General features: G+C 38.4%; 2 protein-coding genes across 3 annotated transcripts in view; both read right to left on the bottom strand.

Moving 5' to 3' along the window:
• Nucleotides 1-1,091: 1,091 nt before the first annotated feature.
• The window catches only part of LOC142344898 (inositol monophosphatase 1-like), a 599,876-nt gene continuing 582,177 nt past the window's right edge, over nucleotides 1,092-18,790 (bottom strand). The window contains exons 1-4 of one of the 2 annotated variants that reach the window (XM_075396948.1): nucleotides 7,178-7,224; nucleotides 5,530-5,837; nucleotides 2,016-2,278; nucleotides 1,092-1,553 (exon numbers count right to left, since the gene is read on the bottom strand). In XM_075396948.1, the coding sequence (XP_075253063.1) occupies nucleotides 1,206-1,553; nucleotides 2,016-2,278; nucleotides 5,530-5,827 (909 nt within the window). In that variant the 5' untranslated portion in view covers nucleotides 5,828-5,837; nucleotides 7,178-7,224 and the 3' untranslated portion in view covers nucleotides 1,092-1,205. Of the gene's footprint in view, nucleotides 1,554-2,015; nucleotides 2,279-5,529; nucleotides 5,840-7,177; nucleotides 7,225-18,790 lie in introns of those variants that run through there. The other variant, XM_075396947.1, reaches the window with a different exon arrangement.
• Nucleotides 7,086-10,812, bottom strand: LOC142344899 (peptide deformylase-like). The gene is made up of 4 exons (XM_075396950.1): nucleotides 9,406-10,812; nucleotides 9,254-9,336; nucleotides 7,869-8,050; nucleotides 7,086-7,342 (listed from the first exon to the last, which is right to left on the bottom strand). The coding sequence occupies exons 1-4, from the start codon at nucleotides 9,754-9,756 to the stop codon at nucleotides 7,194-7,196; spliced, it is 765 nt and encodes a 254-aa protein (XP_075253065.1). The 5' UTR covers nucleotides 9,757-10,812; the 3' UTR covers nucleotides 7,086-7,193.

The following is an 18,790-nucleotide window of genomic DNA, read 5'->3' as shown; positions in this document are numbered from 1 at the left end:
GAAAATCACATTACACGCAAAATTGGGCCCAATGGACAAATACATAACGGGGTAGCGTCGGGCGGTTTCTCTCAACAAACGACCCGCGGGTGGTTGTCTTTGGTAGTAGCCAGTTGGAGCTTAGGGATACTAGCATTTGAGCGGAGTCGGAGAGGTGTCAAGTGATGGCGGTGAGGTTTGTGAGGTCTGGACAAGAGTGGATCCAAATCGGAGGATTGAGGGGCGAGTGTTGAGGGGATCCAGATGTTAAGATTAGGAACCGCCCTTCTACACCATTAAATTGTCTCTCCAAAGTTTTGGAGAAGCGCATTCTTAAAGACTAGTACGACTTGAGGCACTAAAAAAAATAATGCCCTCCGGGCGTTACCTGTTTATCCCGTTTTTGAGGACAAAAGGTCAAAAGCTCGCATACAAGACCGCAGGATTAATATAATTGCTACAAACTTTGTTTGAGAGCAATAAAAAGGTCTAAAACATGTCTATATGTGTCATTCTCTCAAAAACTTCAAACTCAAAAAATTAAAGCTCTTAACGCAGCGCATCATCAAAAACTTCTTGTTCACAAAAATTAGTTAAGACAAAACTCACTTTCGGTTTCAGGTCGAAATTGCCGTTTGAGCGAATAGTACTTCTGGTTTTAAAAACCTTCAAGAAAACCAATACTCTTCGAGTCATAAAAAGACCTACACATGTAACAATAAATGCTGCAAACTTCATTCGAAAGCAATTAACCACCAATTCAGGTCCAAACCTAATTAATCACATTTAGACCCTGTTATGCATAGTTATTCCCCTTGTCATATGTAGTGAAACATTGCAAACCCTGCTTGACGAGCCTCCTCGTTAGCTTTGCAATTCATTCTGTTAGTATTTTTTTCAATGTCAGTTGTATATGACCTTATTTTGGAGAGCAGATTTTTTTTGAAAAATGCTCTAAATGCTTTTAGTGGGCCGAGTGAAGTAGAAATGTACTACATCAGAGCTATCAAGGATCAATAAGCATAACTAAATTCGAGTTCAACAAGATCCTCCATTAGTTCTCTCGAGGGAACCACAAAAGATGAAGCCCTCAAGCTAACTCTGTAAGAAAGCAAGATACAAAATTTATATTTTCTATACAGGCTAATAATTTATATTTTATACAAGAACTCCACATTTATCGTGTGCTATATTCCGAACTAAATTACCACATTCGAAATCATTATTTAATCTGACTCAAGGTGGACCGAGTGTTCTATATGAGCGCCAATTAAAGGTGCCAAATATGAATTCCTTCCTATACCTAAAAATTGTCTATCACATAAATTGGCTTTTTCTAAAGTTTTCGGGTTCAAAAGACACCCTCCAGCTTCTGACAGAATGACAGCTCCTGCTGCGACATCCCAAATATGAGGTCCGATTTCGTAATAGCCATCCGCACAGCCACTTGCTACTCGACATAAATTCATTGCAGCGCTGCCAGTAAATCGCATAGCTGATAGTCCAGCATTAAGGAGGTTTGAAATTGATTTGGTAATATCAGCAATGCTCTCTGGATCTCGTCTCGATGTGGCCTAAATAAAAACATCTAGATTGCAGAAACATTAACACAGAAGTGTAAAACAGACTTTTTTGCTTATTATTATTAATTGTATGTTTTTCGTGTTGTTCTATATGTCTCATCTTCTCATTTGAAAATCAACGTTTGTGGTTTTGAAATTTAGGTCATACTAATTAGCAAGCCCTCGTACAAAAGGCAAAAAATATCCATTAAAATTAGGTAATAAAAGTGTAGATAACAATATGCTACGAAAAGTCAAATTCTGTGACAAAAAAAAGGTCAGAGGAAAAGTGGGTAATACGAACATTCGCATTAATAAGACGAGGAGGAATAAAATAATTGCTAGAAACTTTGTTTGAGGGCAATTAATAACTCGATTAACTAACATGCACAGAGACCCATTTAGGTTAACTATGTAAATCCGTGAGACAAACTTTAAAGCGTTCAGTTTCCTTATAACTCATAAACTACAAACCTCTGAAAGCAATAAGCACTTCTCTAATTCTCCACAATCCGTCGCTTTCAAAGGAATACTTTCTCCCATTTTGTATGAGCCCATACCCTTCACACCCCAATACACACAACTACCCACAATGTCATACACCACACCCACTACTGGCTCCTGATTGTGCAGCACTGCAATGGATATGCAGTATCCTGGGTATCTGTGAACAAAGTTAGTGGTTCCGTCTATCGGGTCCACCACCCATGTGGGATCGTCTGTAAGGGTTAAGCGACCTAAAAACGTTTTTCAGATGATTGGTTGAAGTGCTGTAGCATTGACTAACTCCATATATTAACTCCCTGTAACTTAACCCAGATTATAAAACCCCGCATTAAAAAACCGACCAATTCAAACCCATTTTCATCTCTTTTCGCAGCGATCATAACATTTCATAACTGAGCTTCGATTAATCACTGAAGAATAGTGAAGCAATAATTTAACTAGAATAACGTAACCTACTTACGTCGGACGAACTACAAACAGCTCCGCGATTCTATAGTAGCCTGCTTCAGCCGGTCGGAAAGGGAGGAGAGGCATGAAGCAAAAACATCATTGAAGACCTTCAAATGATGCTACTAGAACTTATTATAGACGGTTGTTAGGATTTAAATTGAGAAAATGAGAAGCTCTGTGATACCCCGCGGGGCCAGTGAACACAATACAAACGCAACTATACGCAACCAGGCCATGTGAAAAAATATACAGAAGCCAACGATTTGAGAGAAAAATTAAACGGTCATAGTAGCCTCATGAACCCCGCCCATAAAAGAATCCTACGTAGCATGCTCTGCAGTGCAAACTTAATTCACACCTCCCAACTCGATTCTATAGCTGCCATACGACTTCCTAGCCGTAGAATAAAAGTAGAAACAAAAAGTCTTAGTTTATGCAATTGGCGATGCGATCTATTAACTACTTTGATTTTAAATTTTTTTAAATTTTAATTTTTTTCTGAAAACAACAATTACCCGAAAAATAAAAAACAAACGGGTAGATTGCCAGAGAATAGCCGCCATTGATTCCCATAACCCCGATTAGGATTGAAAGAAAATAATTGATGTTTCAAAACTTTTTTTCAAAGTGAGAACTATTTTGATTTCATTTTGTTGCAAGACTTACTAATGCTTCTTAATAAGAGAATACAGGGGATACTATCAACACCAATAAGTATTAGAGATGATAACTTAAACTTACAAGATAATGATTCTGTTCTTTTTGAATTGCTTTGCTGATCAACTACCATTTGAAGGCACTTTGAGAAGAATGGAGAAGCACTTTGACCAGCCTGGAGAAGTAAAAAAAAGATTTCAAGCAAAATGTCGAAAAAGCGGCACAATGAGGTGAAGCGAAAAAAAAATGTACTTGACGAAGTAAAAATATAGCCGAAAGACTCCGGAATTGATACGAAGTAAAATATCCTCAAATTCTAGCCAATCACTAACTGATAGAACCATTAACTTCATTATAGCATTCAAATTAACACAACAAACTGAGAAAAGAAAATACCATGGAAAAACAAATGAAAAATTTTTTCTGGGAAACATTTTATGAGTTGCTACTCCAAAAGCAGTCTTCACTATAAATTTTCTGGTAAGTCTCAATTGTTCTCAACAAACGAAAATCAGCTTCAATTGTACTCGACGAACGAAAATCAAATTAAGGGAAAACAAAACTAACTATACTTCTCGCAGAAAAACGGAATATACAGAAAAGAATTAAAGAACCTATTAAAATCTTTTAAAATGATTCTCTGAAAGTTGCAAAATTTAACTAACTCTTCCCAACAAACTTTAACGAACAATCATTAATAAACACACCCAACCCACGCGACAGGCTCTAAAGATACTAAAAAACACTTAAAACATGAGCAAGAATTAAAAACTACAAAAAAACTGCAGAAATAATTTATTTTGATTAATTTAGAATATGTGATATTAAACCTTTAATTGTTTGCGCAAAATAATAATAACCCTATCACTAACCCTAATTAAACAATTCAATATGGCAAAATATTCTGAAAGTCAGAAAAACAGAAAAATTAGACAAAAAAAATCAAAAGTGCAGAAGTTGAGCAAAAATTGTTCAAATTTAGCCTATTTTCTTCTATAAAAACGAATTTAAAATGATAATAAGGAAAGGAAAGTCCTCGAAAGTAAAGTAGAAACCCGAGAGTATTTTTTTCACACTTTTGCTCTTTCGAAAGCTGTTACGAACAAAAACACCACTCTTCCTTCTCTCCGCTCTCCATATTTTTTATGACAAAAAAATCACTATTTTTGCACTTTCGGCATTTACTTCTACATCTTGGTTCAGAACAACTGGACCGATTACAAACGATCACCATAACTGCTCTTCAAGTCGAAAACCAAAAAAAAAATAGAAGCGAAATAATAGCCTACTGAGATGAGGGCGGCTGCGGCTATTAAAAGCTCAATTGACTTTGTTAAGCTTCAGTCTTTTATTGAACTTAAACGTCTTACGATTGAGCCTAAAATTTCGCGCTAATAGGTATATCAAGTCTCGTGCGAAAAGCAGTTAAAATGGGTATCAACTTCATGCAACAAAATGAGCCTCCGAAATACAAAAACGATACAACTGCAACATAGCTAAGCTTAACTTACAGCTTCGCGGGTTTAACAAATTTTGAGAATATTAAATTCCAGTTTGCAGATAGAACGCTCAATATAACGTCCGAAAATTTAAATCAATTTTGCACTCTTCATTTAATATTGCCTTTTATTCACCGGAAATATCTCTGCTAGTTTGCATGCAATCCTATCAAACAAAACAAACTTATACCCGATACCTGGATGAAATGGTAATCATTGCCCCCATACGAAATGTCAATTATTGGTGCGCTGTCGAGACTGAAGTAGTAGGGGTGAAAAAAGTGACGCCAATAAATTCATCCATCTATCGCCTATCAATTGAGATCAAAGTGTCCAACGTTTGGAGATAGTTGCTTTACCAACTTTGAGATTTTCATGGTCGTCAGTGGAAACCATCATTGACCGTTTAATAGATATAAATTGGTCACACACAGTAGCCGATTAGCGTTCGATGTCAAACAAAACTGCGTAAAAAGCTGAACCATAAAGATTCAAAATATGCAAAAATCAAGAAGTCAAAAATTAGAAGACTGATAGTTCCACTGGCCGAAGTAAATGGGTGGCGCAGAAAAAGGCAAAAATACAACAAAGAGCTGTGAAGTGGAGTGTTGTCAAACTCTAAGAACCTCCTTTCACATCATAAATTTGTCTCCAAAACAGTTTAGTTGAATTGCATACATAGAGTAGAGTAAGAAGTAGACTCTTAAGAGCCCTTAATGCCCGCTGGGCGCTACCTGTTTATCCCGGTTTTGAGGACGAAAAGTCAAATGGTTCAGACGAAAAATCGGTCAAGCGAAAAATGACATAAAAAGACCTCAGGACTAATATAATTGCTATAAACTTCGTTTGAAAACAATAGAAAATGGTGAACTTACCGCCCGTTTCGGCCGAAGTCTCTTCGCCTACAAACTTGTGACTTGGAAAGTGCTCATGGATCATCTGTTTGATCATCTTCTCAACTTCCTGGTCAGTTTCCGTCACTAGATCTGCAGCTGAGGTTTTAACACTGACTGCCGAATAATTAACGTCACCCCCTGTGGCTGTGGATTCAAGTTCCATTATTTGACGTCGCATAATATCCGCTTTGATTCTTTCGCCACACTTCATACACATACGGATTGCAAGATCACGCCATGATGTGTACTCAGGCGAGGTGGAAGTTTTGGATGACATTACGATAAACCTGAAAAAGATTACTGATTCAGATAGATCAGATTCTTAATTTTAAATTAAGAAGGCAAAAAGATATTTCTAAATTTGGTAGGCAGTACTTTCTAACCATCCATTTTGTTAAAGTTCATAGCAAGGATATGTAAGTCACTGGTGAATTTCTGACACTTGTTTAATGTTTAGAAAACCACTGGCATTATTAAGTAAAATATTTTGACGTGTGCTGTTCAAAATATTACTTTTTGGCCATCGCCTAATTCATCGTCCTCAACGTGTTCCAGGGTATCTCAGCTCTCTCGTATCTCGCAATGATGAAGTTACAAGATGCCAGTATGTATTCAACCTTCAAATTTCTGTTCTTAAAACTAACTTTGGAAAAAGGTCTTTCAGTCATGCAATTCCGCATGAATGGAACCGACTGACATTTGAATTGAAGCTAATACCAGATGAGCTAACTTATAGAAAGACAGTGAAAACTTTATTCTGAATATTTTATATTGTAGCACTTTTGAGTATTTAAATGGGTGTCCCGCTTTTTCATCCCTATCATTTAACCCCAATCCCCAATTTATTCACCCCTGTATCAATTAATCCCTCTATCATTTCACCCCGATTTTAATCTTTCTACAAAATAAGGATTACTAAATTAGCAATATAATCATTTGGCCATGCCTCGCGGGCCATGGCCATGCCTCAGTGGCCCGTGGGACTTGATATGAAACTATCACAACCTAACGTGGGCTTAATTTATCCACTTAATTATGACAAAACATGCCTTTAATGTAGACTGCTAATTGGCGGGATGTGATTCTTATTGTCACTCGTGATTCTTATATTTGTTGCCACTCGTGTGTTCTTGACGGAAGAAAAAGTGCACCCACTGAGCTGTGGGGAGGAACACAAACGATAAGATTCTTGAGAGCAATTAGAATTTATGGATCTATTCAATTCCCCCCCCCCCCCCCCCAGTGTTTTTATGACCCCCAGTTACAAATTATATGTTGTTATATAGCACGTTACTATGCAAGAAAATACCACGTGCGCCTGGGGGTCATAAAAAATTTATGCTCACTAAGCTGGGGGGGGGGGGACAAAATGGATCCGAATTTATAACCCGTTATTTCTCCAAGAACTGAATTCAAAAGATAAATCCTTGAATCTTTTCCGCTTGTCCCCCCCCAGTACGTTATGCACCCCCCCCCCCCCCAGATACAGAGCACGTGTCATTACATGGTAAATCATTATGTAAAAATATGGCCCGTTCGTCGGGGGATGGAGGTGCTAATAATATGCACCCACTAAGCTGAGGGGCACAACCGGAAAAGATTCAAATCCTTTTTTAAATCAAGATACCAAGTAATCACGTGAGCTACTGTTCTGGTAGAATTTGCAATGTTTTGGTTGTTCTGAGGTGGTCAAGAAAAATTTCTCCGTTCAGGTGATCCATTTCATGCTGCACTAAAGCTGCAAGGAGCCCTCTACAAGTCATTTTAATAACCTCTCGTCTCTCATTCTCGGCTGAAACATCAGATTATATAATCAATAACTTCCGCTTTAGCCTTTTGCATCAATAAATTGTTTGGATATTTTCCATTTGTGCCCCCCCCCCCCCGTTAAGTGGGTGCATATTATTTGCGCCCCCCAGACGCACGTGCCATATTTTTACATAACGATTTACCATGTAATGACACGTGCTCTGTAAATGGGAGAGCATAATGTACTGGGGGGGGGGGAGGCACTGAAAAATATCTAATTGTTTTTATATTCAGCTAGTGCCGGACGAACTGTGTTCTCAAATGACATGCGACAGCTTGTTTAATTTTAACCTTTCCCAGCTGAGGGTTATATGTCAAGGCAAACGTGGCCTAGGTGCTATGCGCTTCTAACAACCCACCGCCATGTTTGCTGCTTTACAGTGGATCGTGCCTTCAGCTTAATGGGAGCATAGTTTGCACCCTCTAACGCGCTATAATTTGAAAGACCCAAACATTGTTTAATGGCAATTCATTTGAGATGCATAGGAGAAATGAAAAATGAACCATACCTTCAATTGAAACCTGAGAATACCTCATGACGTCTCCAAGCATCCCAGGAATACTCAGACATCCCTCTCGGCTGATAAATTTAGTCTGTTCTACAATTCTCATTTTTGGGTTAATGAAAACTGTGAAATCTACAGGCGAGTCAACGAGGTTCGATTCTGCAGCTTTCGTATTCAGCACAAGCCTAAAAAACCATAAACTGTTTTTGTCAATTAAAAATATTGCAACAGACTCCCCTTAAAGTATGACGGTAAAGTATACATAGCTAAACACTGTGAAATAATTTTAGCGGAAAGATTCAATCCTTCAACAAAATCAAATCGTTTGAGCATCAAAAATTGACGAGGCGGACTAGTGATTATAACCAAAATGAGGAAATACCGTTAGAGATTATATTTTCAGTGCAATTGCCGTTCTCTGGTGGAAATGGGGCGATAAGCGTTAAAATAGAATCAAAATTGACAATTGATTTATATCCACCAGACGTGCCACAAGAATTTGACTCAAAATGGTCTGCAAAACTCTCACTCATTTTAATGATACAAACTGTTAATGATAAAGAATTGTTTCTTGATGTGAAACAATAGTTAACTTTGTGCTCAACAGTCTCAGCTGTTAACAGTTGCATTGCAGTAGCTAACTGTTAGGTGCCGTTCTCGCTGTTCGCCTTTTTATATCAAGAATAATATTAGGTTTGAGGGGCGTCAGATTATTTTGAGATATTCGTTTTTTTTTCAAAATTGAAGTCCAATTTTCCCGTATCTTCCGACTCTACCAATATCAACCGATAACTTCAAGAAAATAAATTGAGTTGCATAATTTAATCACGTAATTGAAAGAATTGTAGTCACCGAAATTAATTATATTATCCAATTGTTTGCAAGCGTTCAAAAATGGTTTATGTTTTCCTCTTAAGTAGAAAGCAATGACCGATTTATTTGATTACTCAAAATGATTTCGAAGGTTGTTAATCTTATAACCTATCATCGATTCTAAAGTGCTCTTGAACAAAACTTCGTTATTAGGGGAACTTTTTCGTTTTAAATTTCAGTGTTTCGGTTTAAGTTTTGTTTATTTTTCTCATAACCAATTAAAAACATCTGAACAAAATTATATAAAACGTACTGAAAGACAGGCAGACTTACTAATTAAAACTATTAAAATTTAGAAAATTTTAAGTACCAATTTTTAACAAACTAAGCCTCATTTTTTCCTCGAAAGCTAAAAATTGAAAATCAAGAGCCCTTCAACGGTACCCTTTTGTAACTCTCTGGAAAAGATACCGATCGGCCAAAACTATCTGAAATCTCAGGCTGTAGAGTGAAAATTTCTTATCCCCTTCAGCGGTCCGTTTTGGATTGATCTAACTATGCTTATACAAACTTACTCACGAGGAATTTGGACAGCAAACATTCTTTTGGCAAAGCCCAGTTGATTAGCAGCCACGCCAAGCGCCACACTTCCACGTTTCTAATAAATAAACAACATTAAGAGGCAGGAAACAGCTTTTTGATTGAAGTAGCTGAGCAAGCGAATTACCTTTTTAAAAAGCAGCTTCTTAGGTGGAATTAAAACGTTTTTCATCTCTGATAACAGAAAGGAGACTAAATCCGAATCCTTTTCCCAATCAATTGGCAAACACTTTTCTCTCAATATGGGGTTTCCAAGAAGCACAATATTCTGCTTGGCTCCTCTGCGGAACAAACTACTCAGTATCATACTGAAAAGGATTTTTGGATCTTTTCCGTTTGTGTCCCCCCCCCCCAAGCTTAGTGGGCGCATATTATTTGCATCCCCCAGAGGCACATGACATATTTTTACATAATAATTTACTATATTAGTAGTAGTAGTAGTAGAATAAAATTTTGAGCACAGTTCAAGGGTTTCCATCCATTAGTCAGTCGTTTAAGTTTGAAAATTAGTTTTGTAGTAATGCTGCAATTCCCGCATCGGCATTGGAATCTCCATAGGCATTTGTTTGTCGGGGAGTAGGCTTGTTCGAAGTAGTTCCAGTAGATGTCAGGCAGTACGTCTTTTGTCGCATTTGCTCCTCTCAGCTTCCTCAAAACATGGTTGTAGTGTCTTGGTCCTCCGGAAGAACTCATTGTTTGTCTTTGTGCGACGGTTTTTCGCAAGTGGGAATTCACCTCTCACTCCTTGTCTCGTAAAGGATTGTTCGTCGCCATGAGCAAGTAGTTGGTAGACGAACTTATTATTGATGATGTCAATGAACATCAGTAAGTCGTGTAACTCCATAAATTGTGAAAGAGGAAGTTGAGTGTACGGAGGCAGTCTTTGTCGTCTTCGTTCGAAGAGAGGATCTATTTTGTGGCCTTCTTTTGAACAATTTCCAATTGGTCATGTTCATTTTGCTTGGCATCTACGCCTGAGGCATATATGAGTAGGGTACTACGCACCCAGTGTACGCGTTTAGTTTCGTCGTGCAGTGTGTTTTCTCATTTAAGTTTCTTTTGATTTGAAAAAGGGGCACTCAACCTTTTAGAGCATCTTTTGCTGCAGTTCTCTGTCCAGTTTAGAGAGTCATTCATTATCAGTCCCCAGTCTTTCTCAGATCGTATAACGGGAAGACATTGGTTATTTAAGCTAGCAGTCATTCAGATTTTCAGGTTCATAATATTTTTCTTGCTAATTTTAACAGACATTTTATTTTCCTTTAGCTATATAGCCAAAGCATCCACTGCGCTTTCAAGTCCGCTTTGAGCACTGAAGATGGCTTTGCAGTCATTGGCATAACCGAAATGGCCCACTTGAGGCATTGTGTCATGCAAGTCGTTAATGAACATTGAGAAAAAGAGCGGACCTAATATCGATCCTTGCGGCACACCAAAATTTGTTTTCTGTAAATTCGATTTGTGATTGTTTATTTGAACAAGCAGAGTTCTGTCGGTCAAATAGGAGAAAATAATTTTCAGCAGCTTTCAACCGATTCCGAAAAGAGCCAATTTTTCAATCAGGATGTCTTGTGGCACAGTGTCAACTGCCTTGGCAAAGTCAACATACAGTACTCAAAGTTGTTGCTGCGATTCAGTGTCGTTTATTTCATACAGACTGTCTAGGAAAGTGAATAGTTGGAGGGTGGCTGAGGGTTTCTTTCTATATCCATACTGGGTTGCATGTAGACGATCTTTCACAGTCTCGTAGAGCGCGTCAAACATGATCTTCTCACAGACCTCGGAGCAACAGCATAGTAGGCTTATAGGAAGGGAGCATTTTAAATCGGCTATATTTCCCTCTTTGAAAATAGGGGTGACTAAGCAAGTTTTCCATATAGTTGGATATTTGCAATTATTCATGCATGTTCGGAACAGAGTGGCAAGTCATTGGCAGAGGGTGCGACTACAGTTTTTCATTATCAAATTCCCAATTTTATCTGGTCCCATTGCTTTGTTCTCTCCCAGGGATTTCAAATAATTGAACACAATTTTCAGAGTTAATTTCAATTGATTTAGAATTTGGCGCGGAAAGGTGATTTCATTTGATTGGAGAAGTAGAGCGTTGAATACGCTGAGGAGATAATCATTGAACATGTTGCATTGTTCATCTCCACAGAATGATTCCTTATCATCATATTTCACAACAGGTGGTATTTCAGGGGTCTTGCGTATTGCTTTCAAATATTTTTGGATACGACTGAACACTTTGACTTCGAAGACAGTCTTTTCAAAATTTTCAAGGTCGCCTTGCAGTGCTTCCTGGACTTGTCCTTCAAGTTTTTCCCTTTTGATGACCAAGGCAAGTGTCCTGGGATTTTTCGATGCTACAGTTTTTAGACGTTTTAACAGATTGGAGATTGAACTAGAGATCCAGGGTTGACGTGAATCGCGCTGTTGTGTCGCAAGTAGTACCATAGTATCAATTTAGATGGAGTTCGTCACTGAACTTGTCCCCGTCTGTTTTCCTAAATGCGTAACATTTCTGTTTAATCGAACGAACACGAGGGTCCTGTTTCAAACAAGAGCACTATTTTGAGAGGATAGTGATCAGAAAATTGCCGGTTGTTTTTTGACTGTCTTGAATGTAGAAGTTGATCAGTTCCACATTCAATAATACATTCATTTGAGGAACAGAGAACAATGTCTAGTTGAGTAGGAGCCTGTTGTGCTAGACTGAGGTCGTGAAGTCTTTATAAGATTTCTTCCTCGTACTGATTGTTCGAGGACATTGTTAACCATATTGTTTGTTGGAATTTTAAATCACCAGTGACTATGATTTCAGAAGATTCTTTTTGTTTCATTTCATCGAGTTCATTTAGCTTGGTGCTGGCGCATTGTATAGACAGCACAGTAGAAAAGAGGTGTTTGAGAATTTGATTTGAAAAAAACAGGGCGTCGTCTTTACAACAAGTCACATGTAGAAGTTTGTATTGTATTGCTTGCTTTATAGCAACAAAAACACCAACATGAAGTGATTTGCGGGTTTCGGAGAAGGGTCTGTCTTTACGGTGAACATCATATATTTGAATAAGCAGTGCACTGTTTGGAACGTCTACTGTTAGCCAGGATTCAGATATGCACAAAATGTCAAAGTTTCTTTGCCCAATTTCAATTGCGAAGAGAGTTTGTCTTTTTACGTCAATTAAACTATGACGTTGTATGTTAGGACACTCAGAATGAATTGTCACGTACAAAACGAGCCCTGTTCCTCTTGCAGTTTCATGTTCACAGACTCATTCTCTTTAATGGGAATCCATTCGTTGCCCACGAGTGTTTCGATTGAGAAATTGCGTATTCTGAGAAGCTTTCAATATATCTTCTGTCAATGAGTTCTCTTTTGGAACCGTTAGTATTGAACTCAGCGCTCAGGTATATTAGTTTCTCATATTCTTCATACTTAGCAAGCTTGCGCTTGGATTTGAGAATTAGTTTCATTGTCAATTTGCTATCCGTTTGGAAAAGAAGTGTCCGGGGAATCTCACGTTTAGGGTCGTACATCCGATTTTGGAATATTTAGTCAGCTTCCTATCTGCTATGTCCATGAACTTGAGTAGCTTATCAACGGCAGCAACGTCTTCCATTTTTTGTTCATCAGCGGTCGTTGCAGTACTTTCCAGAAAACTACGAGATCGAATGCTAAGCTGCAGCTGGGTTTTAAGTGCTGGGACAATCATTCTCCCGATAGTGACTTCGCCAAGCGCGTTTCGTAAGCTTTTGTTCTTCTCTTTCATCACATTGGTTTCCCATTTGACACTAGAGATTTGATCAGAAAATTCTTTGATCTTTTTGGTGAGCGCTGTCAGTTGTTCTTGCATTTGCTGCAGTTTATCTTCGAATTTCGAGGTTGGCATCTCTTCAGGAGTAAAAAAAAATGGCTTAAGGGGTTTGCAATCGTTGCAGATATGAAGCAGATTTGCTTCAAAGTTTATCAGGATTTTGACTGATTCAGCATCCAACCCAGTGCAATCAGTTGTCAGTTGTATCTTCTTGTTGCACAAACCGCAACAGAAGACATGCCCTTTGATTTTCTCACAAGTCGCACAGTTATCTCTCGCGGTTCGAGTTCCCACTTACTTTAATTTTGTATCAAGTCAATTGTTGTATTTGGATTTAACGTTCAATAGATGCCTGTGGCACCTCACGGAGCCCTTGCCACTTGTGTTTTTGATTGGACTATCTGCGTGGAAAACGTTGGTCACCTGTGGCACCTCATGGAGCCCTCGGTAAACAAGGTTTATGGACGTACCTGTGGAAGTCTAATTCCAGTGCTTGACTGGACAGTCACATTTGCCGTTCTTGCAGGGGTCGAATTTCATGTTTCCTTGGTCGTCAGAGCTTTGCTGTACTTCTCGTACAGCACTTTCTCCTTGATAAGTTTGTGCAGATTTGAACAGCCTCTAGCGTTCAGGTGTTTTGTTTTTTTTTGGGATGTAGTGTCTAGCTCCGGAGAGGTAGGTACTGACACTTCTGTTTTTCCACAGTACTTTTGGCTTGCTTATCTGCTGTTGCTTTCCAGCCTTTCAGGTAAATGTTTGCCGATTGAGCTTACATTTGTTTTCGTCTATTTCAGGGATACCCAGGTCAAAAACTTCTTTTGCACGGTGAATCAGAGTGTTTACAAGTTCAATAAGGTCACTGATCACGTCGCTTGGATTGGCGTTGGATGGTTGATAACTGTCGAATAGATCGTTACCCCCAATAAAGAGGATAGAGCTATCATATAAACTTGTGAGTTGCAGGAAGTCATAAGCTTTACTGATACCAGCTCCAAGAAGTGAATGTATGTTCAGGTTTCCTGATTCGAATATCTCGCTTGTGAGTCATCGGTCAATAGGAATCTTTTACTGGAAGATTTCCAGTGGTGATGACCCATTAGGTAATTTGGAACGAACTAACAGATGGTGGGGTAGTCACCAAGGTCGATCACCTCAGGAGATGGCACCTTGGTCGATTTGTCACCAGTGTTGAAGTTCCACTTTTTGCAAAATTGATGAGCACTCCAGTTGCATACAAATGCCGGTCTCTGAAAGATACTTGCGGGATGGCACACCGGACTTAAGCAGTACAATCTATAGCAAATTGTCCGGGGGGCAGTCTTCGACCTAGTTAACTAACGGATGTTTGTATTGACACGTGCTCCGTAACGGGGGCACATAACGTACTGGAGTTGGGGGCGGGGGGGGCACAAACGGAAAAGTCCAGAATTTTAGTAGACTAAAACTGCATATCAGAAACCTTCACGAGTTCCAAAAACATCCGGTAATTTTCAGAACCAAATTGATTAGGAGTTTTTCTTGTGAATTTTCAACACCCGCTCAAGGGTTTTACTTGATCAAATGAGACATGCATCAATTATTTCCACATTTACAATAGTCATGGCTCATTTGCGCCCAGCTGATTTTGTTTGCCTGAGGACTCAAAATTTCAAATTTAGTCTTCCCCTGAACAAGGCTATTAACACTAAAAGTTACAATAAAACATAAATAAATACAACAGACATTTTCAATAAAAGAACAATTTTTGCCCAATCTCAGTGATATAGTTACGTTCAAAAACGAGACTCACATTGCACTAATTTTTTTTTTGAAACTTTCTCGTTGTAACAATGTCCGAATTTGTTTCTGATATACAATTTTTCAGAAAAGCAAAAGAACATGGCATCTATCCAGATCAATGGAAAATCGCTAAAGTTGTACCGATGTTCAAAAAAGGAAATCGAAGTCTGTCTGGTCAGCAACTATCGACCTGTCTCACTTCTTCCTTGTGCAATAAAAGTCTTAGAAAGATGCTTGTTTGACAAACTGTGGTCTATCATATTAACCCAGTTTACAAATGCTCAATACGGATTTCGGAAAGGTAGATAGTTTGTATTGCAACTGTTGGTGTCTTTAAGATCTAATTATCAAGGAATCGATAATAGAAAGGCAACTCACGTTTTATATTTTGACCTGGAAAAAGCTTTTGACAAAGTTGATCACGCATGCTAAATGAAAAAGTTAGTATCAATCGGTGTTCGCGGTTATCTTCTCAAGCTAATCTTAAACTATCTGATCGACCGTTATCAACGTGTTACCATTGACGACTCTTCATCATCACTACTGGAAGTAACAAGCGGTGTCCCCCAGGAATCCCTTGTGAGACCTCTCTTCTTCTTGGTAAATATAAACTGTTTGCCGGAATATCTGTCTCTAACTCAGGCAGCCTGCTTCATCCTCGCGGATGACATTAAACTTTTGGCCTCATACTCAAAATTACTCACATTTTTACCTGAATTGAAAAACTGTACAAGCAATATTAAAATAATATTCCATATAAAAAACAGCTAGATTTTCAATTTCTATGGTGATTGTCCCAATATATCCTAAATGCTGCAAGTGTTGAAATCGTTTCCCCACAGAATGACCTGGGTATCACCATGACACATAATCCAAAGTGATCCCTTCATATCTTGACACGACTTCAAAAAGCCTACAATACATTCTTCTTTGCCAGACGTAATGTCGCAGGAGCCATATCTGTGAAATCGAAGCTGGATCTATGCAAAAGCACTTTTCTCAGCACTTTATGTTACGCTTCACCTTGCTGGTTTGCATCCCGGGGAGACACGAGAAAGATTGAAAAGCTACAGGTCCGAGTTACCAATGGGGTTTTACCTTGTAAGTGCAATTATAGGGAACGATTAATATTACTTAGTCTCCTGCCAATTCCATTGTACATACAAATACTTGACGTCCTCACGCTGGTAAAGATGTGCAAGGGCGGCTATGGCATTGAGCCACAATTCACTTTCAAATTTGAAAAATCGAGCTTTTGCGACTGCAGAATTAGCCCACACAATGAATACCCTAGTACTGAGCTTCAGTACCAAGAACTTTTTCTGAGAACTTCCCGTCTCATAAAACATTTACCAGCAGTTGATGCTAGCCAGCCCATGGGCCTCAAGCCAAAACTCCTGTCGAAATTCGGGACTTTCTTGCAAGAAAATAAATTATTCAAATACTAAACGGTGCTCTGGGCGCTGTTCATGTAGATGCTCCATATGTATTACCTGATTTCTGTAAGAGGAATATTGAATTAACTCAAGTTTTTGTTGTAAATTCATATTAAAATTATTATGTTTATTATTATTATTAAACGGGGTACTCACTTTAAATTCCTTAGACGCAATGAGTCAGTCATATGGAAAACTGTCTTAAAAGTTAGTCTCTTTTTCTTTTGGTCCCAGGTTCAGGAGTGCGTTAAGAATCAGAAAAAAGTTATATTTACATTTAAATTTCTCTGTTGTTACTCAAGACTTGTCCTGGTGTTTGTTTTATTCTGCCTTTGTTTTATTTCAATTTAAAAAGATACCCTAATTAAAATACTCATGATCCTTAAAATCCTTAAATGCATTTGAAGTTGGGTTGTGCTCTTATGATTTCTAAAGTTTTGCAACCACCTGATTTTTCTCCTCTGTCGATGAGTTTAAGGAGGAAAACTTGCTGGTTCAGATAATTTGGTTCAGGAAATTTCTTTGACTTCAAATATTGTGCTTAAATACTACTCATCAGGTCATTTAGTACTTTTAACTTTAGATCATTAATCGAAGGCCAAAAGCGCACAAGGTCTGCAGCAATATCAAAAGATTTAATGTTACCAATTTCACCATCAAATAATTTTGGACACCTTCTCCTGAATAACGGAGTATTTTGAGTAAACTCATAGCAAAGTGCTGACCTGATTTGTTTTTACTTCCACCCTTCATTAATCGGAGGCGAAAATTTTTCTAGCGCACAACGGTCTGCAGCAATATTAAAAAAAGTTTTATGTCAACTTTTCCAATTGTGTGTCACAATCAAAAATTTTGGAGCCTTATTTTTTCCAATTGTGTGTCACAATCAAAAATTTTGGAAACAGCTTTTTGATTGAAGTAGCTGAGCAAGCGAATTACCTTTTTAAAAAGCAGCTTCTTAGGTGGAATTAAAACGTTTTTCATCTCTGATAACAGAAAGGAGACTAAATCCGAATCCTTTTCCCAATCAATTGGCAAACACTTTTCTCTCAATATGGGGTTTCCAAGAAGCACAATATTCTGCTTGGCTCCTCTGCGGAACAAACTACTCAGTATCATACTGAAAAGGATTTTTGGATCTTTTCCGTTTGTGTCCCCCCCAAGCTTAGTGGGCGCATATTATTTGCTCCCCCAGAGGCACATGACATATTTTTACATAATAATTTACTATATTAGTAGTAGTAGTAGAATAAAATTTTGAGCACAGTTCAAGGGTTTCCATCCATTAGTCAGTCGTTTAAGTTTGAAAATTAGTTTTGTAGTAATGCTGCAATTCCAGCATCGGCATTGGAATCTCCATAGGCATTTGTTTGTCGGGGAGTAGGCTTGTTCGAAGTAGTTCCAGTAGATGTCAGGCAGTACGTCTTTTGTCGCATTTGCTCCTCTCAGCTTCCTCAAAACATGGTTGTAGTGTCTTGGTCCTCCGGAAGAACTCATTGTTTGTCTTTGTGCGACGGTTTTTCGCAAGTGGGAATTCACCTCTCACTCCTTGTCTCGTAAAGGATTGTTCGTCGCCATGAGCAAGTAGTTGGTAGACGAACTTATTATTGATGATGTCAATGAACATCAGTAAGTCGTGTAACTCCATAAATTGTGAAAGAGGAAGTAAGTTGAGTGTACGGAGGCAGTCTTTGTCGTCTTCGTTCGAAGAGAGGATCTATTTTGTGGCCTTCTTTTGAACAATTTCCAATTGGTCATGTTCATTTTGCTTGGCATCTACGCCTGAGGCATATATGAGTAGGGTACTACGCACCCAGTGTACGCGTTTAGTTTCGTCGTGCAGTGTGTTTTCTCATTTAAGTTTCTTTGATTTGAAAAAGGGGCACTCAACCTTTTAGAGCATCTTTTGCTGCAGTTCTCTGTCCAGTTTAGAGAGTCATTCATTATCAGTCCCCAGTCTTTCTCAGATCGTATAACGGGAAGACATTGGTTATTTAAGCTAGCAGTCATTCAGATTTTCAGGTTCATAATATTTTTCTTGCTAATTTTAACAGACATTTTATTTTCCTTTAGCTATATAGCCAAAGCATCCACTGCGCTGTCAAGTCCGCTTTGAGCACTGAAGATGGCTTTGCAATCATTGGCATAACCGAAATGGCCCACTTGAGGCATTGTGTTATGCAAGTCGTTAATGAACATTGAGAAAAAGAGCGGACCTAATATCGATCCTTGCGGCACACCAAAATTTGTTTTCTGTAAATTCGATTTGTGATTGTTTATTTGAACAAGCAGAGTTCTGTATGTCAAATAGGAGAAAATAATTTTCAGCAGCTTTCAACCGATTCCGAAAAGAGCCAATTTTTCAATCAGGATGTCTTGTGGCACAGTGTCAACTGCCTTGGCAAAGTCAACATACAGTACTCAAAGTTGTTGCTGCGATTCAGCGTCGTTTATTTCATACAGACTGTCTAGGAAAGTG

This window comes from Convolutriloba macropyga, chromosome 8 (assembly GCF_964194025.1).
Source record: "Convolutriloba macropyga chromosome 8, txConMacr16.3, whole genome shotgun sequence".
Taxonomy (NCBI): Eukaryota; Metazoa; Xenacoelomorpha; order Acoela; family Convolutidae; genus Convolutriloba; species Convolutriloba macropyga.
The sequence above is the reverse complement of the archived record's forward strand: the minus strand, read 5'-3'. Positions and strand labels throughout refer to the sequence as shown.